Raw genomic sequence first — 27279 nt, 5'->3', positions numbered from 1 at the left:
CATCGTAAAGTAATGTAGTGGCATATTTGCTCCCAGAGAGATAATGTAGCTCATAGACAGCGAGTATTGTGGCTGGATTGATTCCTCAAGAGTCATTGCTCTGTCACTGAAGGAGATATTCAGGTCAGCTCCCATCACGTACCACCTCTAGTGATTGAGTGTTGCAGTACATGAATGACTTTCATTACATAAGCTTTCTCCTAGTGCACTGTACACTGTGATAGTTATTTTAGACTGTAGACACAGTGAAAATGAAAAGTTTGATCAATTTATTATTACTGAAAATAAACTTAAAAATCGAGCCAGATTCACCAGTTCCCTGGTTTTCCTTGCCCTGCTACAAGACTAACTTCACCTGAGCAAATGATTCAAGTTTATAGGTGATGCAAGGCAAACAGCCAGGTAAGTGATGCCATGTACTGCTTTTTTGGCTATAAAATAATAATTCTTTTTTCCCCCTTTCTTAGCGCTGTTTTACATTTATGGATCGTGGATTTGTGTTCAAGATGGTCAACAATTATATAAGTATGTTTGGAACAGGAGATAGCAAGGTATAGTTTTGATTTTTTTTTTTTATTATTATTATTATTTCTTTTTGTTTTTTCCGAAGTGACTCGCTAGCAGAATATTTTTGCATTGAAACTATCTACGATCTATTCCATGGCTTCAACATGCTCAGAACTCAAGTCAGTGAAAGCATTTACTGTAAATATGTGTTTAAAACCTCTTGGTTTTGAGCCATCTGTCCCCTTTTCTGGGAGTAAATAGCCATGTCCAAACAACTAGTCACTGAGCCCTGCAAGAGCAGACTCTGCAAAGACTGCTCAGACCAAAGCATGCAAAAGGCTGAATTTATGCTTTGATTCTTTGGAGAGTACACTTGTCGTTTGGTCTATAAATATCAGCAGCAATTGGCCGTAATTTTCTTTGAGGAGATTAAAGTAAGAGCATATGAACAAGTTACTATTGTGTAAACTGAAATGAGAGTGTAACATCTCAGTTACTTTGAATGAATGGTATGCTCGTACCTCATTGATGATGCAAGAAAGCTAATCTGCTCCAGATTAGTTTGTGCTTGCTATGAGGAAAATTCACTGCAGCCTGAATTTCTTCTATAATACCTATAATAGTCAGTGATATAGTTTGAACAATAAATTTCAAACTGCAAGAGGTCCCCAAATTGTTCAGCCTGACTCCTTTACTGTTCATCTGTCAGGGTGAGTCACAGGCTTTTTCTCTTCCATGGCTGGGTTTCTGAGCTGTCATACCGGAGCATATAAGATGATAGACAACAGAATGTATTCAAGATAAACACTTTGGATGATTCATCTTTCCCAAAAAAGCTTACAAAACTTTTGCCCCTTAACTTTTTATGATTCTTTAGTGGTGATCTGGGCATTTGTAGGTAATGAGTGAGATTACTCCAGGTCTGTTTTGCTTTTTACTAAAACCAACTTCATGCTGCACTCGAGTCTTTCACCTAATCTCTGGAATAGATGTAGAATGGAGTCTCTCGGTATTAATGTCATAGCCTGAAGTCTATAATTCTGTAAATAATACTGTGCAATCTGAAAATTGTTTCCACATTTCAAACTTCCCCAAATACATTCAACCACAGAAACAGTTGTTTAATTAAAAAAGCCAATTAATGGCCAGTGGAAAAGCTTGAGATTAGTCAGTGTGCAGAGCACAACTTAGCACCTGCTTGGCAGTAAGTGCATGCGCATTGCCAGCCGCCCAGCATCCCTCCAGAGCCATCTGCCAGGATGCATGGAAGCGGAATCACTGCGGAGCTGAGACAGATGTACCACTGGAACAGGCTTTGCAGCACTTGAAAACAATAGCCACAAAATAAAATCAGAGATTTCTGACCTCAAGGAGAGAGAGGCCTTGCATTGTTTTCATTTTCAGTCAGACGCCTAAGCAAGAGTCAGTCGTTTAAACATGCTGCAGGATTTCTTTCTGCATATCTTTTGCTTCTTTAACTGGATTGTTTATGTATCAAAAAGACGATACTGCAATCTGACCTCTCTCTTCAGAAAATTTAACAGTGTATATTGCTGCTTGAATAAATAGTTTGTGGGTATATCAGTCTATAACATTGCAGTTTGAATTTATTGTAATCGTGAATGAAGCACCATAATTTCTGTTCCACAGAAATATCCCTCACAGTATTCCATATTTTGACATTTAAACGTTGTTTTGAGGAATATTTATTCAAAAGTTGAAATACCTCATTAGAATTCATTTCATTGTTGTGTTCCCTCAAAATGTCACAGTTCCTCTTGGGAAACATATTTCAGGTGCTTCGTTTCTTTATTTGCCATTAGACCCTGAGTTGCATGTCCAGCTGTATTCCTGATGAGGTACTACAGTGCAATAAAACATTTCAGGGAAAAATTCCCCACCATCCACTGCTCAGTAGACTCTGAAAAGTGCATGTTCCAGGTATCCTAGCCTGACGGTGGCAGCAGAAATGCTACAATTTAATTTTAGGGACTGACAAACTTAAACACAGGGCAAATAAAAGACCTTTACAAGTACTTTCTAGGGCAAATGTTTGACCTAGATCGATGCAGTGTCATATTGGTAGTCCTGAATGACTGCTTTCTGCCACTGAGAACAGTGAGCTGAGAAGATGGAAATAAAAATTTATTACTGGATGTCATGTATTATCTTTATATCTCAGTGGCACGTCATTATAGTGGGAATGATAAATTCTTGAGGTGGTTGCAAGGCTCCGCAAAAGATCATGGATGGCTTCTTGGGAGGGAGATATTAAGGAAATAATACCAAAATTATATAATACCCAAATCCCTTGGAGCTGGAACTCACTGGCATCAATAGAGGAAGTTTTCACCACTATCAATAAGTTTTGGATCTGGCCTGTGTGGCTGAAACTTTGTATTTGGTTGACTAAAAAAAGAAGGAAGAAAAAAGGGGGGGGGGGGGGGGGGAGAAAAGAAAGGCATAATAATTATGACGGTCCCAAATTTATGTGAATACTTCGCTATGATTATATGCTATAGTATATACCATCAAAAGACCCAGTGTAGCTTTAAATATACCTTAAATATTTAGCTTGGATCAAGTTTATATTTATCAGTACATCTTCAATGAAAAATCATAGTTGAGGAATCCAGAAAGCTTGTTTGACTGTGACAAGTTCATTTGATAACGGAGACAAAAACCAAATGTTTATTTATTCGTGCAGCTTGGCATAACAAGCCATAAGGTTTCATTGTTGGGTATGAGTGTGAATTTTGAGGTAGAGACAAATAGTAGTGCAGCTCTGTCTTACCATTTTCCCTGTTTTAATGTGAACTGAGCCATTGCCTGTTGTTATTTTCAGACTTTACATCAGTTCAAATTTGACTTTCTCCAAGAAGTCTGTCACCACGAGCACTTTATCCCTCTGTGCCTGCCCATACGGTCTTCACACATTCCTGGTAAGGCGCCACCCTGGAAGGGTTTCTGTACACCGGTGAATTATTGGGAGGTTCATAGAGCAGATAACAATTAACTCTGAAGTATCATGTCTGCACATCAGGCACAGAAGCCCCAAATGGCTTTTCAGGTGTGGTACTTAAGCAGTGTGATAAAAATAACATCATTTCAGTATGCCTGTAAATAAATGCAACCGCTGACAGCCCGGTTAGGCGGTGGGAGGTGACTCTCTTGCTGGAAGTTTTGAAGTGAATGAACTGGACTATTTGTGAGGACTAATTACTAAAGCTGCATAGCCTTGGGAGGTGGTGAGCTAGGGAAGGGGTTGAACAGGTACAGCAGGAAGAAGCTGAGGCCGTGATAAGGGCATTGTGAAACTCTACTATTTGGGAACAGGCTTTCCTGATTGGGAGTATGACTTGTCCATGTGACAGTCCCTCCTTTGTGGGGAGGATCTGAACTGGACATGCAGCAGGAGTTTGGAAACATCCATCTTTCAGATAATAGGCCATTGGTACTTTTGCCTCCAGAGTATCTCTAGGACTAGCAGGCAGGTCCCATGCAATAGCCCTTTTCTCCCAAGCGCGTTTACTTTCTTGGCCTCTGGCAAACCTGAACTTTACACGGTCACCACATACTGCAGTGTTTTACCTGCAGCAGAGAGGCAAGAGAGGCCCATTTCAGAATCTGTTAGTAACACCTCCTGAGCTGCTTCTCAAGGCAGGGGATACTGTGTGTAACCCATGTTTTGCAGAGAAGCATGAACAGGTTTTGCGTATGCTCTTTCACAGGAGTGAATCCACCCTGCCCCTGCCCCAAAGCCAGCAGTCACCATGCATTCCATCTCGTGCATTGAAATCTGTTATTTCAAACCTAACTTTGTGGCCAATGGCCAATACTGGGTGCTTTTCCTCTTGGTTTCAAAGGCACTGGGATTTCAGCCCAGGGCACAATTCCTAGTTCTGACAGTTTTCCGTGGACTCTGGGGAGTTCACTTGGGCTGTGGTCCTTTAAGTTGGTGAGAGTGGAAGGTATCTTCCAGTGGAAGGCAGAATCATCTCTCTATGCAGTATCTCTCAAACTATGGGCCCTTGTCTCCTTTTTGCTTCTGTTTTCAGCACCAAAAAGTGAGTTCAGTTCTGACACTCGTAGCTTTCTTTAACAGTAGAAGCTGTTTCATTCAAATTTGAGTGAAATCTAAAAAAAAAAAAGATACAAAACAAATATATTTTTTTACACTTAATAAGTGAAAAAATATGTATGAGTTTTGCCTATTTCTGTTTTATATTTATGAAAAATGAAGACCCTGTGACACCTTCAGAATCAACGCAGGAATATCGAACATCAGGTATGAACAAAATGACTTAATAAGAAGTAAGTAGAATTGTTCATCAAGAGCTTTAAGATTTACTTTGACTGCTGCCACTGAACTGTGGCAAATTTAGGCAAAAATTATTTACCATTTTCAAAAGTGGAATTCGTCTGGATGTCTGTGTTTTAGAACTCTTCTAGCTAGAATATGGGAACAACAACTTGTGCCTCACGGAAGTGAATAGTCTTATGAGCAAAACATTTGAGATTCTCATATGGGAATGTCTATATAAATTGTCTTTATTATTGAATTGTAAAAACTGCATGATTTTGAGAAATAATAATATTAGATTAATTCATTCTAGCAAGTGAGGGAGCAGAATGAGGCGGTCAGATCAGGAAAGCAAAGTTTAACAGTGGATTAAATCAATAAAAGTTATTGAAAATTTGGAAAATGGGAGGGGGGGGTTGTGTAACCTGTATATTAATTTAAGCATTCTTGTCTGTTGTGTTCCAAGATATTCCAGAGTACACATTGACCAATGAATTTTGCCGTAAACATTTTCTAATTGGAGTCCTGCTGCGGGAGGTTGGTTTTGCCTTGCAAGAAGACCAGGATATTAGGCACTTAGCTTTGGCTGTGCTTAAAAACTTAATGGCAAAGCATTCATTTGATGATCGATATGCAGAGCCGGTAAAGAAACTGTTTATTCTTTTTCATTTGCTTGTTCATGCAGCAGCTAAACATATATGAAACTTCCTTAGCCACTAGTATACATTAATTAGTTTCTTCAGGATTATGTTGTATCTTTTATTTTTCAGGCAAAACAGGCACAAATAGCAAACCTGTACATGCCACTCTATGGAATGCTTTTGGACAATATGCCAAGGATTTACATGAAGGATATGTTCCTTTTCAATATCAATACTTCCAATCAGGTAATTCATGTGATTTTTCAGAACACTGAAATGATCAAACTGAGGTCTGACCCAGTCAATCTGGTCGGAAGAGGTCCAAGTTTATGCTGGTCACAAATTAGCTAACAAAATGCAGTTCTGAAAATCCTGATTTGTTTGCACCCGCAATGTTTAATTTGGAAGATCTCAATTTGCAGAGCACCTGCAGGGCCCCAGGAGCCTGTACTGGCAGGGCATAGACTGTGGGTCTGTCTGGAAGAGACCCAGGACACTGGCTGTCCCAGGGCTGGAAGCTTCAAGTTAGAGGTTTGCAGCCCCAGCCAGTCTGTCTGGTAGGTCTGCCCCGCTGCCGCAGGCTGGGGGCTGAGGACCCTGTCCTCAGGCAGGTCCCTTGGCAGGTGGCTGGGAGACACTGTTGTAAAGAAAAACTCCCATCGCCCACAGATTCTTTGCAGGGTTACGTCATGAACCCACAAGCAGTTTCACTGGTACAACAGAGGGACCATGAACTATACCAGGAGGCAGAGGGAATGCATATAAGTAGCTGACGGAGGGAAGGGGTACAGAAACATCATAAAACAGCTTTATCATCACAGAAAATGTCTGTATAAACTGTGCATGTGGAGGAGCCTGTTTGTTTATTTCTTACAAGATTAGATGTGTTATAATCATAGCCTTGCTTTAAAAACTAGAAACAGGGGTGTTGTCTCTTTCAGTCCTTCCAGCAAATGAGCCTGTTTCATCTGATCATTGCTAACAGCAGTTAATGCTCCTTTCCCAATGCTGTGCTAGTGTTTAAGAAGCAAACACAGTTAGACTTGATCTGTCCTTTACAACTTCAATTATGAGAGAGTTTCATGTTGCAGGTAACTATTTGGTGTATTATGGCAAGCCTTGATCTTTTAAGGCTGTCACGTCTAAACGACTGAAAGTAGGTTTTCAAGCTCAGTGTCTAAGAAAAGCCAATCAGGTGTGCTGTCATTGTGAAAGTTATGAGTGATATAATTTACTGGAGTTTTGTTCTGTTTCTTTCAAAATGCAGGGATCTAGGGATGACTTGAGCACAGCCGGAGGATTTCAGAGCCAGACAGCAATGAAACATGCAAACTCTGTGGACACGTCCTTTTCCAAAGATGTTCTGAACTCCATAGCAGGTATAAATGACAGATTGAACATGCGCACAGGTAGATTTCTGTGTCTCTCAATCCATCGTGCTTTCTGCTTAGTATTCGTGGAGGATATCATTAACCCATTTTATACAATATTCAGGGAAACATCGTATGCAATGTTTCTCTTCCCTTTGGGTGTTTTTGGATTGATTTTTCTTTCTCTTGTGAAGCTGCTCTTCTTCCACTGCTTCACTTACTCTCCTGCTTTGGAACAATGCCAGTATTCAAACTCTCACAAATCCTTGTGCCTGAGTTCATTCTTGTAGTCTCTGCCTGACTTAAGAATAGTTCCAAGGTTTCTCCTGAAAACTCCTGAAGTCTCTTGGAGGCAAGTATTCTTTGTTTTTCCAGGCTTAATAGAAGGGTAGAAACACAACTTGCTTTGTTCCCTTCCTCCAAACCCCATTTCAAAATTCAGGGAAGTGCATGGGCATCTTTCCACTGATTTTTGTGGCTTTAGGTCAGGCCTTATGGAATGCAACAGGCCATTTTAATGCCATGAATAACGGCAAACTGAATCATTTTACTTCAACTTGTTGCATGTTTTCAGTACTAAACATACCCATCAATAGCTTTGCTATTGGAAGTTCAAAGCACTGGTGTCAATCCAGCATGTGACACATTTTAAGTTTTCCATTTTTCTTGTTAGTTTTTGTATCCATAAATGTTTTAGTTTAGCATGTTTGCTATGACTTTCATTTACAGCCTTCTCATCAATAGCTATCTCTGCAGCAAACCATGCTGACTCCAGAGCTTCCTTAGCAAGTCTTGAATCTAACCCAAGTACCAATGAAAAAAACAGTGAGAGAACTGACACGTGTGAAAAGGTACATGTGCAAATGTTGAAAACGGTTACTAGAGGTGGAAACCTATCACTATACTTAACAAGGCCCTTTGCTGCTAATTCAACAGATCATGAGACCTTTGTCTTTGATTGGATCAACTCTTCGTTTTGACAAGTTGGATCAAGCTGAAACTAGAAGCCTTCTTATGTGTTTCCTTCACATTATGAAAACCATTTCAGAAGGCAAGAAAATGTGCACTCACTACCTAATTTACATTGTTTTAAAATATTGTGAATGCTGAATCCAAACAAACATTAAATAAGAACAATTATCAGTGTATTTTACATGCTTTGGGTCAAGTTTAATTCCCTGTAACATACATAATACATTTTAATATCTCCCTTTAGACGCACTGATTTCCTACTGGTTGCGAGCGCCGTTCTCAGAAATAACGGACTTTTTCAGCATTTTAGAGTAAGTTCACTTTGTGGTTTGTTGATTTTATGTTAAGTGATGATGTTCTAAAGTGACTGCTGCAAATAATTTCTCTTTGGGTTTGTCCACCTAGTGGAATAGGCTGAGACGGCTCTTGTATCTTAGATTATTTTGCCATAATCTTCCAAAGTCGTAATGAGACTAATAAAAGCCATATCCTCCAATATGTTGGTCATTTCCATGAACAGGGGTCATAATGCTTTGGGTGTTCCTCCTAAAAGAAATTTTCATAGTAGTTTCCCCATTTGGGGTTTAGATTCTCTTCTTCCCTTGAGAAAAGTATTTAGCTCCTCAAAACTTCCAAACCGTAAGAAAAGCCGTGTAATGTAGGATTACCTACTTTTCACATCTCCAAGGTGGTTTGCCGAATCCAATCTATGCACGTCTGCAGAATCCATGCAGGTAGCTGTTTTCAGAGTTTCCTCACCATCTCGTAGGTGAAATGCAAGTTGTTTAACTTCAACTGGTGAAGAAGCAGTGCTTTTGCAGCCCAGTCTTTGACTTTGACTTCACCTCCTCACCAAGCAGGAATTTTCAACCATGGAGAAAGGGAACAAGGGTGTGGAAAGTGGTGCCACATCTTGTGCATCCCTAGGCTGGGAACTGCTGCATTCTATTCTGTTTGCTTACTAGGAGGTGCATATGTCACAGGTCTCTGAGGCACTAAGATTCAGCATTTTTTTCATAATTAGGAAGCCATTAATAGACAAAAAATGTGTTGTTTTATCTTTCAGGGTTTGTCTGCAAAATTTCAGATATCTAGGAAAACGCAATATTGTAAGGTAATTCTCTAGTTATAGACTGTATGTTACAGTATTTAAATATTACTGCATTACATTAGGCTTGAATGAGGTTTACAGTGTATCTATCAGTTTTCTCCTGAAAGCATCAGTGTGACATACTGAAGCCAACGTATGCTTCTTTTTTTCTTTTATGCAAACAATGTTATCGTGATGTTCTGGACATCTGAGTACATACCTGGTGTAAAAGATAAATTGCATGTGATGATATGATAACCACTATTGCATTTATAACCCAAAATACCAGGCCATTCTCAACCATATTTCTGTGTGTATGCCAAACAAAGGAACTTGAACACTGTATTTTCCATCCATATAATGGAAAGAATAGTTTAAATGGGCATAGATAAATGTTCCAAAGCAATAAAAAAAATAAATCTTCTATCTCTACCCACTGTCTGAAAAAGCATGAGATTGTGTTCCAGCTGTGAAATGTGAAATGCACACTTTGTCTCAGTTAATGTTTCATTTCTAATTTAATGTTACCACTGTCAACTTGTCTGTATGTCATACTGTGGAAAAACAAAAGGTCACCAGATGAACCAGTTCATGCTCTATGGCAGGTTTTGTTTGGCCTACATTTATTCTTCAGAGGCATGGCAAAATCAATGTCACATTCCATAACAGATTAACAGTTATTTTCTCTTAACAGGAAAATTGCTGCTGCTTTTAAGTTTGTTCAGGCCACCCAGAATAATGGAACCCTTAAAGGTTCGAACTCCTCTGGTCAGGCATCGGGTCTGCTCTCCCAATGGTAATGACACGCTATATTATTAACTCCTGTAAAACCACAATCTTTGTCGTCATCCTCCAGCCCTCGTTCGCTGTCGCAGTGTTGACTGAAAAGAGGTTGACGCAACATGTAACACGTTTCAGAGCCCCCAAAGCTGTAAACCATAAAAGAATTGAGTCCCTTTAACTTCAACTTGACTTACAAGCTGTGGTTTAAAATGTTATATTCAGAAGAATCCTTAGTTACTGTCAATATTATTAAGTATTGCAGAAACAGTAGCTGTTGTTTTCAGCTCAGATCCCTATCTGAAAAATAATCCACAGTTTTCCCCAACCTGAAGGAATTCATAGGTCTGCAATCTTATGCTATCATGGAATCTTACTGCTTTAGGGGTAAATATCTACGGATGCACTTACAGTATCCGAGGATTCATTTCTCCCCAATAACATGGGGTTGTGGAGGGGGAAGTATCTAGCAACACAAAGTCAAACTTAAGAGTAGGTTTGCTTGACACCCATCTTTTTACTTCCATGCTGCTAAGTGTAGCATAGTCCTCTACTGTTATGTCCATGTTGCCAGTTAGAGAATCTTTCTTTCCTAGTCTTTTTTTCCCTCCATCTTCCTAATCTAAACATTGCAAGATTTAATCATTTGCATGGACTGCATGATAATAAGCTGCAGGTGCAGCACATCTTTAATAATATTTTTGATCCTTTTAGGGGAAAGTGGGATCCTTTTCATGTTAATAATGTAAAACTCTAGAGAGAAAGCAAACTTTTTGACTGTGCAGCTTGTGGTTGTATCTAAGAGCATGGTGAGAAAGTCCCCCTTCCTCATGAGCTTGACTCATTGACTTTTCTCATTTACGTATAGCTAGAATATGCTCACCATTCTAAGCACGTATCTTGGAATGGAACAAATGGGAAAAAAGATGCTTTCTCTGCCATACTTCTTTGTTCTTCTACTGTGCAGTTTTCAAAAAAGCAGCACTGATTTCATTACCCCAGCTGGAACTGGCAAGCAGCCTTTAGGAGACTGTTGTTTTGTTGCATGTTTGCAGATGAACCAACATGGTGACAATCCAGAAAATAAAGTCACATTTCTGCTGTCTCCAGGGCCTTCACACTTTACCCCCTCACAGATCAGCATTTGTTGTCCAAATGGCTGTTTGTTTGGCCTGTTGTAATACAGAGGATTTTCTGATGATGAGTTGAGAGTTGAAGTATTGCTGGTGATGAGCTCTAACTTGCACTTCCGTTTATGTATTTCAGTTTGCTGAAATGTTCATGTGAAACCAGACTTTCCACTTCTGCCCTCCTCCTCCTCCCCGCCCCCAAAAGCCACCACAAAAAAACCCCTTGAGATCAAATTTCCACATGTTGCAAATCCATCAGTTTGCCAGGGTGTCCACCCAAATCCTTCCACTGTGACCATTAATAGAAGACTTTATCACATTGATTGACAGAAGTCTGGCCATCAATTCCATACATGTGTTGGGAACTTTTTCTTTTTTTAAATCTGAAATGTTAATTTTCTAAATTATTTTTGTAAAAATAACCAACATAAAAGAGGGTTTAGCTAGGTGCAGGAAGTAATTCTGTCCTAGAATATTTTTAAATTATGCAAAATTAGGAAGCTGCGTTTTTTAAAGAAATTAAATAAAAATGTATTTTAATAAGTGTTCTGCATTTTGAGAGATGTTAGATCTTGCTGAATTCTATAGTGGTTACAAATTCAAAATCCTTTCAAAAATTATGATAAGCATTGGTATTTTAGTTCTAAGCTTCTCATTATAAATTAATGATGTGTTTGTCAGCATCAAAGAGGGTTAAAAGAACACGCACATACGCGCGTGCATATTTTTACTCTCATTGTGAGTTTGTCATCATTTTTTTCCCCTCATAGAAGCTGTATTAGTTCTTTCATGAGCAGGATATATTTTTCTTGTTTTCTGAGTTAATAGAACTTATCTCAGTTTCTCTTCACCCAAAGGCAGTTTTCTAAACATCAGCCAGCTATTCAAGCTGATGCTTTTTTTCAGTGCTCAATGAGTGTTTTGTCTCCTGTGACCTCAAGAAATCACAGCATATGTTTGTTTTGTCCACCTCGCTGACTTTCTTTTTCATCTTTATTTCTCTGAAAAATTTTGCATCAGTTTGTTTAACTTAGCCTTTGAGAAGTGCTGCAGAAAATTTTAACTGGCATGGAGAAATTCTGTATAGGCATTATAGTTTATTCTTTGTTTCTGTTTTTTGATGGTACCTTTCAATTTCAGGATGCATTCTACTTCTAGTCACGATGGCCACAAGCATCACAGGTCTCAAACATTACCAATAATCCGTGGCAAAAATGCACTTTCTAACCCCAAACTCTTGCAGATGATAGACAGCAGCACTGCAAGTAAGTACCAAAAATAAGTTACTTCCCTCTGGAGTTCTATGCGTTTTGGATCAGGCTCTATAAAATTAAATCTGTTTTCATGAGTGCCAGTGAAAGACAGCCTGAAGAGAAGAGTCTAAACATAAATAGAGCTGCTGATTCTGCCTTTTTTTCTGGGAGACTAAGAAATCTAAGCTTAAATTTGGTCAAAGTTCATTTAGAAACAAAATTAATTACAATAACCTGACATATTTAAATAGCCTTAATGACAAATTATTCCCCCTTTCCCAGAATCTCTTGCATCTATGGTTATGTACCTTGCTGTACAAGCAGATGTACACTGGCTGAAATATTACATTTATTAGATCTAGCAATAAAAGTGACCTTTTCATGACAGAAGGCTCTTTAAATTATGAGATCGAAGTCATCTATCCCACTTTTCAATTAGGTTTCTCTCCTCCTTCGAGGATGAAAGGAAACAATGAAAGAATATACTCACATCACTGGTGCAGCTGGTAAAAGTTGACTCAAATTCCTTCCCCTTTCATCTCCTGTGAGCAGTTTTCTTCAAAATACCCCTTCGGTTAAATGTACAGTTAGGACCCCATCCCTACTGTGCTGAGACTTAATGACCAGATTGCAGAATTACATCATCTTTAACTACACTCGGAGGATTGTTTGTCATCTTGCTTTTTATATGTTACAGGCAGCTCCAATGAAACAGACATTGTGCAGTATGTAGACACAGAGGCAAATATTGCTACGGAAGTTTCCCTCACAATCCTTGACCTGTTGTGTCTTTACACTCTGAATCACCAGGTATGTTTTGCTGTTTCATTTTCTGCTTGAGCTGGTGCCATGTGGGATAAGTGGTGGAAGGAAGGCCTGGGGGAGCAGGCACACAGAAAACTTGAAATGCCTGAGACAGCAGGATAGGGAAATAAGATATGCCAGTCCTCAATGAAGGTATTTTATGAAGGAATTGACTCCTAGTACCCAAACTGAATAGAAGGATGTGGAAGAAGAGCATCCTGTGTATCCAGGGCTATGTACAGCCCTGCTCTGCGTGAAAGTGTCTTGAATCTACTGATATGTCACCTTATCTGAATCATGCTTATTCCACTAGATTTCAGAGATTTTAGACAAAAGATTTCTGAACTGCTTATCATCTGTATCTCTTCAAGTCAGCAGGTGGATCCTCTGCCTCTTTAAAAATTGCTCCACAAATATTGGCCCAGATGACTTGCTGAAGGTCTCTCAGCTACAATACAGCAGGTAGCTCCTTTTAGATTTAGTGTCTCCTTTCTGCCACCCTAGCCCTGAAATCCAGTGTATACCATCCACAAGTAGGAGTACAGGCATAGGAAAGTGCTGTCCTTGAAAAAATGCAAGTAAAAAGAGTCTGCAGCAAGCTGGGAATGCCTCATCTGCAGAGATTTTACATTGAAAAAAGCATCTCCCTAGGAACACTCCGATGTAAAGTCCAGGAGATCCTTCTTCTGTTTATTCACTTTAATAACCAGAATGTCCTGTCTTGTCTGTGAACTTTTCAGAGGCAGCTCCAGCAATCTGATTGCCAGAATGCATTGATGAAGAAAGTCTTTGACACACACATGCTCTTTTTGCAAATCAACCAGTCAGCAGCAGCTCTCAAGCATGTCTTTGCTGCCCTACGGCTGTTTGTAGGCAAGGTAACTATGGTTTTGTTCTGTTAGTCTGACCTATTAATACGTTACAGCAAGTGCAGCTTGAGGACAGTTGGGTACTTTGAAAGAGTTCTGAACTTCACTGTATTAATGCTCATTCCTGACAAAGGTCTTCTGATTTATTGCTCATTAAAAGTGAGAAGTCCACAATATCTGAAAAATTAGTTCTGCTTTGGAAAATGAAAAATTTACTAAGAAAGTGAAACTTGTAAAGTAAATAGATAAGTAACGTCCAGGTCTGTGGTATCTGGCTGTGTCATTGGCTTTCATGCTTTTACCACCGTGGAAGAAAGCTTGAAACCCTAGAGGTCCGTGGTCTTCATGGCAGATACCTGGGTTGCAGAATCCAGCAGTGAATGATTACAGCTGTCCCCAGATGAGCTAGCAGGAGAGCATTCCATACACTTCACCAAAAGTTCATCCAAACTAATACAATTTTACAAATACCTTGTTTTCAACATAGAAGAGTTTTTGGACAAAAACATGCTTATGTGTCAAACTGTTTATTTGCTTGCATTGCATATATGTAAATGATCATGGGCAATTAGACACTTTGTGCCAACTGCAAAGGCTGCACAATTTCCAAGTCATAGACTTAGATGAGATCCTCTTAAAACAAACCAGAATGTAGCACACAGATAACAATTGCTATGGGGAAGTGAGAATAAGCAAGGCTGGCCTGATCTCCCAGATGTTTCTGTGAAACGCAATCAGTTTAAACCATGTGGCCTCCTTCTGGTTGTTATCTCGGGGGAAAGGAGGAGGAAATCGTGCTTCTCCCAGTAACCTAGCTTGAGGACGTGAGGGAAATACAAAGTAAACCGTCCACAGACAGCTTTAAATTACATACCAGACAGTCAGGAACAGAAGAACTCTGTGCAACGGGGAGGACAAATAAATATCCAGGATCACCCTTTTCATTCATCTTGTACCTCTCAGGATTGAATTCTCTCTTCTAGTTCTGTGGGAACAGGGATCAGTTGTGGTTCCTGCAGCAGAACCTCTTGGGCAGCACTTGAGATCTGTAGCCAATATGTATGTCTTCTGCCTCTCCTCAGTCTGTCTTCTGTTATATTCACCCTGCTGATAAATAGTAGGTATGGTTTGGAGAGCCATCCTTCACTCTCTCTTGTCTCCTGCTGTTCAAACCCTTGACCACTGGAAGTTCACTGACTTTGCTACTCATGATATTTTCTTTCTCCTGAACAGCTTTTTATAGTAGTGCAGAACCCCACACACGCTTTTCCTGGTTAGCTATTCTGCATTCCTTGCAGATACGCTGCTCTGCTTTCATGCTTGCTGTGTGCCAGCTGCTGTCTGGACTTCCTGGAGGCCAGTTTGATTGTTGTATTGCATACAGTGTTTGTATGAAAACCTGTGTGCAGCTTTACCTTGATCTTAATTTGCACGTGGGATTATGTTTAGCCTGTGGCTAATTTTTTCACTAAACCCTGGTGCGAGAGGGTTGTTTTTACTGAAACCTTAATAGAAAAAAGCATTGACTCAGAATAACTGTACCAAGGCCTGAGAGTAGTGCTAAACATATTCACACATTTTTTTCAATAGTTCCCGTCAGCATTCTTCCAAGGACAAGCAGATCTCTGCGGTTCACTCTGCTATGAAATCCTGAAGTGTTGTAACCATAGGTCACGTTCAACTCAGACAGAGGCATCTGCTCTTCTTTATTTTTTCATGAGAAAGAACTTTGAATTTAACAAGCAGAAATCAATAGTCAGATCCCATCTACAGGTAAGTGAAGTGAGATCATCAGTATTTAGATGATGTGCGTTGGTTTTTATCGTTATTATTTTTATGCATTGTAGCAAAGCAATTCTTTTGGAGACCTCAGACAGGCAATTCTCTGTGGCAGCTTGATTTTCCTGCCAAGTCTGAAGATATTGGGCTGGATTCTCTGCTGTTCTTGGGCTGCTCGGCTCTGTTCCAGGGAGAGAGAACAGCTGTGAATGTAGCTGCATAGCCAATAAATAGCCAGATAAATGGCTATTCTTGATTCGCATGCATTTCTTACAGCAGTGAGAACATAGCTGATCAAGGAACTAAACAGAATCTGATAGTATAGTAACAGAAATGTAAAGTCAAGTAACAGTGCACTTACATTGCAAAATGTGAGCAATTACAAACATTGGAAAGATTAAACACAGTCCTTGTGTTTGTATATGTTATCTTCTTAAGACAAGTATAAAAGTGCATCTCTGCTAGCCTGGTACATCAAATCATACTAAAATAGGGATTAAAAACTATTCAGAAACTTTATTTTCTTTGCTAATTGCACCCTGTGTTTGCTCCCCCCGTACAGCTCATCAAAGCAGTGAGCCAGCTGATAGCAGATGCAGGGATTGGCGGATCTCGTTTTCAGCATTCACTTGCAATTATAAATAATTTTGCTAATGGAGACAAGCAGATGAAAGTAAGAAACATTTTTTGTCAATCACTACCTCTTGCAAAAGGTCAACAATTTCAGAGGAGCAAGTGTTTCAGTGAATAAAATTGCTGGCTTTTATTAGACAGTGATATATGCATTCATAGTGTGCCTTTTTCAGGCAGCCTGAAATTCATGAAAACGTTTGTGAATCAGAAGCTTAATAACTGAAAACAATTTGTAAAACAAAAAAGAGAGATTTTTATTTGACAATCCTATTATTTGTTATTCACTGCTTATTTTGTTCATTTGCCTGATGTCAGAGAAGATACCATGCATTGTGACTAATGAAACACAATTGCAGTTGACAAACAATTTTTAGTCTACAAATTGTCCCTTTAGTCTGTTCAGTTAAATGTGTAGCAAAAACATATACAACAGTTGGGTTTTGTAACAGCTTGCTAACCCCCTGAAAAAGGCACTTAGCTCTTAGATTAGTTACCATTGCTGTTACATTCATTGTCTGTACTAAAGGTGTTGGAAAAGGATTCCAGTTTTTAATTTCTACAATTCCTGTCCAAACATTTGTCAACATGCATTTTGAATTTTATACTTTGGAGGTGTTTTTCCTTCTCTGACGGTGACTTTAGGGTATCTCCACTGAGGTTAATAATAAAGTTAGTGTAAACAAATTGGTAGATAAAGTAGCATAAGTAATTTGATGTCTTATTTAATAAGATGCAGTTACAATTGTATTTGTTTTCAAAGTCTAGCTTTGATTTCCCAGCACTGCAGTCAGTCACACTGCTTGTGTAACATGCTCATCTCTGTGTAACATAGAGGAGGGAGCATTTGATTTCATTTAATTTTTCTGGATGTTTTTACTTTTTAAACAAAGGGAATGAGGGGATAAAAGTCTGAAAATAGAAATATATTTCATTGCCCATCTGAAAAAGAGAAACTGCAGAGCTGAGTTGAATATGTTGAGAATAGCTGATATGAGTAATACAAGGACTGTTTTAATCTTACGCAGTGTGAGAAGGCGAGGAGCCAGACTGTTGTGCTTTATTCACTGCAGTGAAACATGCTGTGAGTGTAGTTAAGCAGGACTATCTACAGTGCACGGTGCTGTTCATGAGCTGAACGTGTACAAGAATCCAGTTCTGGTTCCAGTAAGCAACCGAGGAACAAATGTTTCAGTTTGCTGACTTCAGTGGAGTTGTTACATACAGACAGTGGTACAGCTGATTGACTGGGATATCTAGTAGGTCCTATGACACATCAATAAAAAAACATCAAGGATTTGTGTACAACGTGTACGTACTGTGGAACCGTGACTCTGCTTCGAAGCCTACTGAATTAGGGAAGGGGAAGAAGGTCTTCCATAAGCAGGACTTCAGCTCGTTCAGGGATGCTGCATGTGGCTCTTTGGATGGTTTTAGTGATGTATTGCTTATCTCTCCCAAAGAACGTTAATTTCCCAGCAGAGGTGAAGGATCTGACCAAACGCATCAGAACGGTTTTAATGGCCACAGCTCAGATGAAGGAGCATGAGAAAGACCCTGAGATGCTTGTGGATCTGCAGTACAGCCTAGCAAATTCATATGCCAGCACACCTGAATTACGTAGGACATGGCTTGAAAGCATGGCCAAGATTCACGCAAGAAATGGAGATTTATCAGAGGTGATGTAAATAAATGAATAGGAAATCCATTTGTCTTTAGGCTGAGATGTTCTGATGAAAAGGACTCTGAAAGATAGACAACAGTAGTGATTTAAGAAAATCATACAGTGTCTCTCATATATTTGAAATTAGAGGAAGACAGGTTTGAAAAACACCTAGAGATGTGATGTGCTCATTATCCCAGTTTGCCTAATCGTGACTACCTAATACGTGCTTGAGCAAGAGTTGAAAATATCTGACGGGGAAGCTGTGGTCAGTATCACGTTAGCGTCTCTGCTGCTTAACCCTAGCAGGCACAGTAGCTGTAGTGTAGATGAGCAGTGCATAACTTAAAGGATTTTCTTCTCCCCCACTACGGCATAGGAGAGGAGCTTCATTTATAATGCATTGTCCTTTTCATCAAAAACTAAATGGGTGATGCAGAACTCCAGTGCATAACCCAGGAATATCTTATTTACTAAGTAATCTTAATGGTTTTCTTGAGCAAATCTATGCTTTTACCTAAGACACCTAGTGAAATTAACACTCAAGAGGGATTTCGTCATTTAATCCTTTATTTTCTTAAATGGTTATATTAATTTTGTCTTCCCTTTTCTGCAGCATGACTTGACAGTGATGAAAGTATGTGCTCCTTATCACATGTATGCTACAAGTCATGCAGTGTACTTTAACATATACATGTATTACAACAACATCTCTCGTTACAGGCTGCTATGTGCTATATTCATATCGCCGCTCTCATTGCAGAGTACCTGAAAAGAAAGGGTAAGATCAACATACTCAAAACCAACTATGTATCTATAAGCATTATTGTTGAAAATAATTTTTGGCTGTCCTGCTTTCCTTCCTTATATAAAGTATTCTTAAAGCTGCTTGAATTCTTCCCGAATTTTTTATTTTTAAAATATATTGTAAATGCTAGTCTTAGCACTGGAACAGTGAAAGTGCGTGTTTTGTGTAAAGAGGGTTAATTAAATGTTTAGTAAGCTAGTGCTAAAAGAGAATGCTTCACTTGTTAGTCTGTCGTTATTAAATATGCATGTATTAACACATACCAGTAGCAGTATACTAATACCATCTTACACTATCATAGGTTACTGGAAAATGGAAAAGATTTGTACCTCACGTATGCTCCTGGAAGATGGTCAAGTCTCTGATAGTAATGTGTTACTAACAACTCACAATGGAGGAAGTGAGTGCTCTAACCGTGCCTGTTTATGGGTCAAATAACATAATTAGGGAATGAAATTACTGTTCTCCAATTGATCTGGAAAAATATCTACCAAAGGAAAAATATTTCTAGTGCATGTTGATGGCTGTAATAGCAAGCAAGTAATGTTGGAAACATTGTATGTTACTTTCCTGATGCTCTTTGGCTGGTTTGATGAATTGCTCAGAATGTCTCTGATTAAGGGCTTTTTCAGCAAGAGAGAATTGACCCTCTCAGGTCAATTGGTGTTTAGCATGCAAATCCATGTCCAATTCCTTGACTATCCAATGCTGGGAGGACAGAGGGGCGGAATTAATATCTAGTTATCCATATGTAACTTAGTATAGATAAAGATTTTTTTTAATCTGTGATGCTTCTTAGACAAATAAAGTGCAGACTTGTCTTTTTAAATGCTTCTATGCCAATGGTTATTTAGTTTATCAAATGTGTGTTTCAAAGTAATTCTCAGCATGAGATATTTTAGCAGTTTTCACAAAGAGCAATTTCTGGGGGCAAGGGCAAATATCTGGGGAAGAGAAAACTGTTAGTTTTGGAAAGACCATAGTTCTCCAGTACACTTGGAAGTGTCTGTGGGTGAGATGAAAAAATACATCCTTTTAGAAGGAAGCTTTCTGTGAAGAGCAATACTTTGGAGATGGTTCAGTAGTGGTAAAATACTTTGCATGAATAACAGATCACAGTAGCAGGAGTGAAGAACTTGTGGGTCATTTTACACCTATGTTTAAATGATGTTCAAAACCTGGCAGAGGGGATGGAGCCCCTCTGTCTCAATGTGTAAAGGTTAGCTTTTTAAATGTGCCTTAGTAGCATTTTCCTACTTTTAAATTGAACATGAACCGTGTCAGGAGTTCATCACCTCCCACTGGCAGGTTTACCTTCTCCGTTCAAGAGTGGTAGTAAAATCTTTGTGGGTCAGACTCTGCCTGATCTGTATGTGCAATGCCTCTAAGTTGTTCCTTCTGCAACCATTGCACTAAGGCCTCAGCTTAGCAAATACTAGATGTAAGCTCGGTTTTAATCCTTGTGAGCCTTCCCATTGGCAGCTTCTGCCAGCTGCCTGAGCTTTCTACAAGAGAGTTCCTCAGTTCGGGCCGACCCTGACCCTGGGCAGGATAAGGAGAGCCGCTGCCAGGGTGTCCTCAAGCCCAGCAAAGGCGCAGCGTGCTCCGGAGCGGCCATCTCCCCATCGGCTGCAGCGAGCCCAGGGCGACTGTGCCCCTCTCACTTAGGAAACCTGACGGGTGGGACAAGTGCAGGTCCCAGCATGTAGCGTTAAGTGCCTGTAGGTCAGGCCAGGAGTCACAGCACTGGTTTCACAAGTATAAATTGTCTTGCCTCAGCCTGCAACAGGAATTCCTGCACAGATGAGCATTGCACGTGTAGTTTTGCAATGACTGCCAGCACTGTACAGCTAAGGAACCAAAGTGCCAGAGAGAGGAATAAGATTGCGTCAGGAAAATGTTATAGTTACCCTTTGTCTGGACAAGTGGATTTATATCATAGAGAAAATGTGTAATAGTCTCATAAATTCAGTCAGTTCCATTTGTGCTTCTCATCACTTCAGCTGTGAAAAAAGTAACTAATCCAGTCAAATAAAATGAGCTCTGTTTTAATGGCATCCAATAACTTTTTTAATTATCTGGTTATTCAGTCATTAATTGACATTGTTATGACTTGCACTTCAAGGCTTATTTTCCATGGGATGGCCTGCTTTTCTGAGCATTACCCCCAACATTAAAGAAGAAGGTGCTATGAAGGAAGACTCTGGGATGCAAGATACTCCCTATAATGAGGTCAGCAGCATTAATATTTATATGCTTGTTCTACATTAACAGAGAGTGTTACTTCTAATGGATGCCTGTGCATGCTACAACAAATTATAGTGAGAGTGTACTTCACGCAGTGTTAAAAGGCACGCAGCTTTTGAGTGAAATGTCGTAGCTGTTGTACTAAATAGCAGGGATAGGTGTTTAGCTAACCAGAACATTAAGTACCAGAGCTGGAAGTGAGGGCGGGGGGAGCCCACGAAGCAAACCTGTTCTTCTGAATGAGATGTCAAGTATTCAAGTATTTTCATGTTACTGTTATTTCAGGTTTTTTATGTAAAGAAGAGCTAGGTCACCACTACCTGATTAAACACTGTGTCATTGAAATAAACCTTAATATAGAAAATACAGAATAAAAATTAAATAGTGGGTATGTGCTTTTGCTGCATCAATATTAATTAAATGCCACCAGTTATCAAGTCACTGAACTATTTGGATTTGTGGAATTGCAGAATATTCTTGTGGAGCAGCTGGAGTTGTGTGTTGAATACCTGTGGAAGTCTGAGAGATACGAGCTTATTGCTGAGGTTAACAAGCCTATCATTGCTGTTTTTGAGAAACAGAGGGACTTTAAAGTAAGTTGGTTGTTTTTTTTTTTTTTTAATTATCTTAAGACAGCAGTAAAGATCAAAATTTTTAGGGGGGGGGGAAGTGCTTTCTTTAAAAGGAATGGTTTTTTTCTTCCTATCTGTAATTTCTCCTTTTTATGCTTAGTGCTCTGAGTAAATAAAAAAACTCTGGTATCTTACCTTCCTCTGTTCAGCATCAATACAACAGTAAACGAACAAAAAATTTTCAAACAAACCTCTTGTGTTAGCCAGTGGATGTGAATTTTTACATGTGTTTTTAAACCAAGAGTACATTTGCATTGTATTTGTTTAGAAACTGCTGATAAATTGTGTAATCTCTTAACAGTTCCAGGGTTTCTTCATTTCTTATTTACTTGGCAATTTCAATACATAATGGATAACCAGATGATAATCTCATTTACTGATTTTTCTGTTTTTAAATTAAAAAAAGCAAAGAGGTAGGTAGCAATAAGCTGTATGCTGAGGAAGCAGATCCTCAGATTTTAACTTAGTTGAAATTTTGGTTCACTATCCCGAGAAAGTGCTTTTTAGTGGTGATTGTGGATAGCATATCTTTGCATGGGATTGGGAGCTGATTGGAGTTGTTGGCACCCTGCTCTCACCTGCACGTAGGACACTTGGGTTCTGTGACCTCTTAGTAGGTCCCTACCACTGTCTGGTGGTGGGATGCTTGTCTTCCTGTGTGACCCTGTACACAAAGGCACCCGCTGCCACAAAACTGCACAGAAGATGACAGAAACCTTGAAATGAGTCTTCAGTGACTGCTAACAAGGTTAAACCATTCCCTTAGCATGTACAGCCATCTTTGCAAAGGTTTGGGAATCCAGCTAAGGCAAGCCATGCTTGTGCAGAGCTGTAGTGGCATTCCCAAAGTACTCGCATGCTCTCACTTCCACTCCCTCTCCCTGTTTCTTAATGTAGAGGCTGTCTGATTTGTACTACGACATCCATCGCTCGTACCTGAAGGTTGCAGAAGTAGTGAACTCTGAGAAACGTCTCTTTGGGCGATATTACCGTGTTGCATTTTATGGGCAGGTAAGTCAACTTCTGTTATTTTGTCTCCACAGATTCCCAGATTTCAGCCATGTTCTTCTAATCCTGATGTATTTTGGGGAAGCTAAAACAGGGAAACACTTGGCAGTGAATCATGGGGTAGAAAGTGCCTTGTGGGTCAAACTCCAAGCAGGATTGTACTCAGAAGAGAGAGCACTCAGGTGCATCTGTGTAAACTGCTGCTACGGATTTAGTAGTGTAATGGAGAACAGACACATCAGCTTTAGTTGTTGACTTCATCAAGCAAAACTGAGACTGAGGCAGGGCAGGTTTTTTCAAAGTGAAACTTAAATAAAACCAGATAAGACATCTTTGATATGTGGCGCTCTCCTCTAATAGAGCTTAAAGCAGAGCAGTATGCAGTAGATGTTTTGTTGTGTTTCTCGCTGACTCTGAGTTCTGCTTTCAGGCCGCCTCTGATTCTATGCAATATACTGTAGAGTAGTTTTATTCCCTCTGCTGTGCTTCAGCATCCTCAAAGGATTATTTTGTGCTTTCTTCCACTACAAACCAGTGTAGCAATCCAGCATGTTCCTTTAAGACCTGGTTTTGGCAAGCATACGATTTTCTTTACTCTAAAATAATACAGTGTGTAAACAACAGATTGATGTGAATCATTCTGTTTGCTAATTAGATTTTAATGCAGAAATTTGCTCTTTTCTCCTTTTGATCTTATTCAAGGCTGTGGTAAGTCTAGTTCTTTTGCATGTTTTGTTTAATTCTCTTCACGTGTCCTCCATCCTTCCCAGTACTGTTACTTAACATTAACTTTCCTGTGCTCTCGATTCTTTGGTTCGTGGCAGATGAAATAACGTTGTTTCATTCATTGTTGCATCCTGCAAACTAACTTTTGTTTGTTCAGTTACCTGAATTACCAAGCTGTATCTGTCGCCATGTTGTGTGTGCACCGTGGGGCCCAATGCTGCGTCATCTCATCTCAGTGGAAGTTTTTCTCTCCGCTTCACTGGGACCAGGATTGGACCCCTTCTTCCTCTATTGAAAAACTCAGTGTAGCATTAATGCTGTTTGAATGCAAGCCTGCTTTCCTGGCCTGTGCAGCAGCTCCAAAGAGGAAGGCTATTGTGTCAGTCTGTGATCTATGGCAATGGTAACTGGAGCACTCTGGGCAGAGTGCGGCCACGTTCCTGGTAGTCCCTTGTAGGAGCAAGCAAATTGGGAGTCAGAGGGAAATGGTGAGTCCTGGCTCTTCATACAGATTAGCAAAGCTGAACTTGCCAAATGCAAGGAGAAAGCAAGCTGCACCTGAGGAAGGGTGGAGTTTTCCTTATGCCTGACCTTCCTCAAAATGGGGGCAGCGGAGGGGGAAACAGGGCTCTCCTACTTGCAACTTCTTGCCAGGGCTCTCCCAGAGGCAGCTACTTATAAGTGGGTAATTTAGTTGCAGCAGTTCTGCTGAACTGGGTTAAAAATCTCTGTTACAGTGCAATGACTTTTCAGCTGCCAGTGCCACAAGGGCAACTTCATTTAAACAGCTTTAGTGCTCTAAAGTGTATGACTTTTTCATAGCTGCGTATTGCTCAGTCTGTTCCCTGGTGCCCCCAGACACTGAGTTCTAAATGCGAACAAGCACAGGTTCCTCCTTTTCTTTTGCAGGAGAGATGTTATGTGGTAGAAAGTGGGACTGCTCTGTATTGCTCCTTGTAGAGGCATAGTGACAAAAGTGTATGGCACAGTGCAAGTAATTAAAGGTAGATCATTCCCATCAGCGTTACTTGTGCCTCATTTACCAAGGACAATAAGAGTGGGTGTGCAGAACTGATTAAGGAGGGCTTACTGGTACACAAAGCACCATGGCAGGCGTGGGAGCTACAGATGAAGCTTGACCTGGAAGGAGAGACAGAGAGAACAGTCTGTTCCCATCTACCGGTTGTGCCTGCATATTTTTCCCTTTGGAAGGCTTCCTTTCTGTATTTCCGTCAGTCCCTTTTTCCTGTGTGCCACTTGCTTCCATTTTGGCTGTGCAAGTGGAAAGGTATGGGGCTTTTTGGTCCTTCTGTTGCCAAGAGTATTGCAGGCCTCCATGCTGAAAGCAGTCTCAGTGCCCAATTCATTTAAAACATTAAAACCAATTCCCTTTTTTTATGCTTCTGGCAGACTTTGCATGCTTCTTCCCAAAAGCTAATGGTTGCAGGTTTTAATAGTATTACACAGTTAAACCAGAGTAAAGCAATGTGAATCGCTCTGCTTAGGCCACTACAAAGGAAATGCCACAGAAGGAAACTTGGTATGCAGGTATGGGATGCTTGGTATGCAGGTATGGGATTCCTTTTCAGTCTTACACATACACTGTTCTGTAAAATACCTGTGGGTAGACACATATGTAAGCGCACACATATAAAAGATGTATTATTACACATATGCATTTATTCATTAAACATTTTTATCAATTGTGTTAATAATAAATATATACATATATACGTTTTGTAAAAATGGAACGCTGCTGTTCCTTAACTGAAACAAAAACTGCGGAGAAAGCACATTAAAGGACAAAAGAATACTGCAAATAGTGTTTGCAGGGAGAATTTGAGGGGTTCTTACTGGAAAAAGAAAATCTGCAGCTGCATCTGAAAACCGTTCTTCTTCATGCAAAGGCAGAGACAGTATTTGGTTACTGCGCTGCTGCAGGGACCCTCTGGAAGGATGGTTTGAATGAATGTAGTCCTTAAGGAGGAAGTAGTTGGTTGTTTTTGCCAGAGCGCTTTATTTGCCAGCTCAGAGAGCCGGATCTCATGGCAGCTGCTGCTTTAAACTGCAGATTCTGTTAAGGGCCTTTGGTGACAACATCTCATTGCACCACCAAGTGGCCACACTAGCCAGTGCTTATGATTTTATTCACAGATGAGTGTTCTGAGAAGTCAGTATCTTTCTTGAATTAAAACAAAAAAACCCCCTGTTAAATATGTTGAATAGCTGAAAACTCATATTGTGCTGATAAGCAAAGACATTCAAGGCTTGTTTTCAGAGCAGTGTTAGGTAAAGGTAGAGCTGAGGTTTTGTTCTCCTATCTGTGCAAGAAGCTGTAGAAGTTAAGGAGGGCAGATTTTCCTAGTGGTAAGCTGACTGCAGGTTTATGTCTGAAGAGCAGAAGATGTGTCCCCTTTTCCAAATGTGATAAAACAGCTGTAGCTTCCTTACCAAAGAGTACAACACACTCACCATAGGAGGAGATGCTCACTTGATACAGACAGGGAAGGATCCATTAGATGCTAATTCTTGGCACGTAAAGCAGAAGGCTTTACCTCGGCACATCGGCTGCGGGGATGGTGTGTATTCTTCCAGCAAAGGGCAGAGAAGAGTCTGATTTACTGTGAGCTCCAAGGGCTGTGTCTGAGGGCGTACAGGGAGGAAGAAGGGCCTTTTCAGCGCTCCCACGGTGACAATTCCGGGTCACAACTTGACTCTCAGCACATCAGAGTTCAGTGGAAACCAATAACCTACTGTCTGGGAGGTCGTCTGCCTTCCATTACATTCGGCTGCTCCATGTAATAATTTTCATCTGTAAGGCTGTGTTGTCCTTGCAGTGCAAAACCACCCAGTATGAAAATAATCTAGGGATATGCATTGATAATGTAACCTTGGCTGCTTAATATTTTAAAATCCTGAAATTGGAGGATATTTGGCTCCTGAAAAGTATTTAATCTTACTTTCAATCATCTTTGCCAGACATCTAGCATATGGTAGACATGATTATTTATAGCTCACAATTAAATTCTGCTTGTCACTTGTCAGCTGAAATACTGTAGGGAATATGTACTTCAATGATATCTCTTGCATTAGAGACAAGACTAGATCTGTTAGTTGTTTGTTTTCAGGTATTTTTTTTAAGCAAAGCCATTAACACAGATATCATCTTAGTGTGCCATGCAGCATCAGCACAGAGATTTGGCATTTACATATAAACACTGTGTTCCAGCATGCAAACATACACAGAATCAGTGTTTAAGAGCATAAACTATATTCTAGCTTGCTATGCGATTAATTTAGAAAACATGAGGTTTTTTGTTGAGAACACTGAATAGTAACAGAAAACAGATGGTTTTTGACAGAAGCAATCCTGAGTAGCATGTTTAAGTACAGTTGCATGAAAATAATGAGGATTTCCCACATAAAGCAGTTTTGCTTCAGTGGAAACAAGATCAGAAACCAGGTTATGATCCTGCAGATCTTTTCTCAGTGAAATCAATAGAAAGTCAATTGCCTGCCCAGCTCAGTAAATGTTTATAGGGTGTCAGCTTTTGAGCTCTAGATTTGTTCTCTAATTACCTGTGAAGTTCTTCATATGCCTAAGGAGTTTAATTGATAATATTGTTAAAAATTGTGCAATGTTAGAAGGTCAATGTGAGACTGATTAAGATACTACCAGACAAGCAGCTGTTGCTGCTATTAGTCATTGGTTTCCAGTAATGCCCACAGTGCTCTTCGCACTTGCCAAATTAAAAGACAGTTTTACTGCCCCTTGTCCTCACTGAAAGAGAAGCCAGAGATGCACATATTTGTTAACCCTATTGAAATAAAGCGTAGTTTTTTTCCTAAACAAACATCAAAATTTATGGCTAATTTATTTTAATTCTGCATTTTTTTTGTGAAGATTTGCCTAGTCAATAATTTTAGTGGCCAAAGTTGAAATACGCTTCAACATGAAAAGGATGGATTTTGCATGAGTACCTTCCAAAGAGATTTTGGAGGTATCTCTTGACTTCATTCATTTGTGCTTCTCTGTTTTTCAACAGATGCCTAGGCATATTGTAGAA

At 39.7% G+C, this 27279-nt stretch overlaps 1 protein-coding gene across 3 annotated transcripts in view; it reads left to right on the top strand.

The window, feature by feature from the left end:
* Positions 1 to 27279, top strand: part of DOCK10 (dedicator of cytokinesis 10) — a 164924-nt gene that overhangs the window by 127431 nt on the left and 10214 nt on the right. For all 3 annotated transcript variants that reach the window (XM_050902199.1, XM_050902198.1, XM_050902201.1), the window contains exons 29-50: positions 468 to 551; positions 3353 to 3449; positions 4751 to 4795; positions 5277 to 5452; positions 5581 to 5697; positions 6719 to 6830; positions 7551 to 7672; positions 7758 to 7872; positions 8038 to 8104; positions 8860 to 8907; positions 9578 to 9679; positions 11934 to 12062; positions 12748 to 12856; positions 13591 to 13728; positions 15310 to 15492; positions 16061 to 16171; positions 17592 to 17807; positions 18515 to 18572; positions 18901 to 18999; positions 20725 to 20831; positions 21317 to 21439; positions 22376 to 22489. In XM_050902199.1, coding sequence (XP_050758156.1) covers positions 468 to 551; positions 3353 to 3449; positions 4751 to 4795; positions 5277 to 5452; positions 5581 to 5697; positions 6719 to 6830; positions 7551 to 7672; positions 7758 to 7872; positions 8038 to 8104; positions 8860 to 8907; positions 9578 to 9679; positions 11934 to 12062; positions 12748 to 12856; positions 13591 to 13728; positions 15310 to 15492; positions 16061 to 16171; positions 17592 to 17807; positions 18515 to 18572; positions 18901 to 18999; positions 20725 to 20831; positions 21317 to 21439; positions 22376 to 22489 — 2472 coding nt within the window. The remainder of the gene's footprint in view (positions 1 to 467; positions 552 to 3352; positions 3450 to 4750; positions 4796 to 5276; positions 5453 to 5580; positions 5698 to 6718; positions 6831 to 7550; positions 7673 to 7757; positions 7873 to 8037; positions 8105 to 8859; positions 8908 to 9577; positions 9680 to 11933; positions 12063 to 12747; positions 12857 to 13590; positions 13729 to 15309; positions 15493 to 16060; positions 16172 to 17591; positions 17808 to 18514; positions 18573 to 18900; positions 19000 to 20724; positions 20832 to 21316; positions 21440 to 22375; positions 22490 to 27279) is intronic.

Source organism: Gymnogyps californianus, chromosome 10 (genome assembly GCF_018139145.2).
Source record: "Gymnogyps californianus isolate 813 chromosome 10, ASM1813914v2, whole genome shotgun sequence".
Taxonomy (NCBI): domain Eukaryota; kingdom Metazoa; phylum Chordata; class Aves; order Accipitriformes; family Cathartidae; genus Gymnogyps; species Gymnogyps californianus.
Note: the sequence above shows the minus strand (reverse complement) of the source record. Positions and strands in the feature narration are given on the sequence as shown.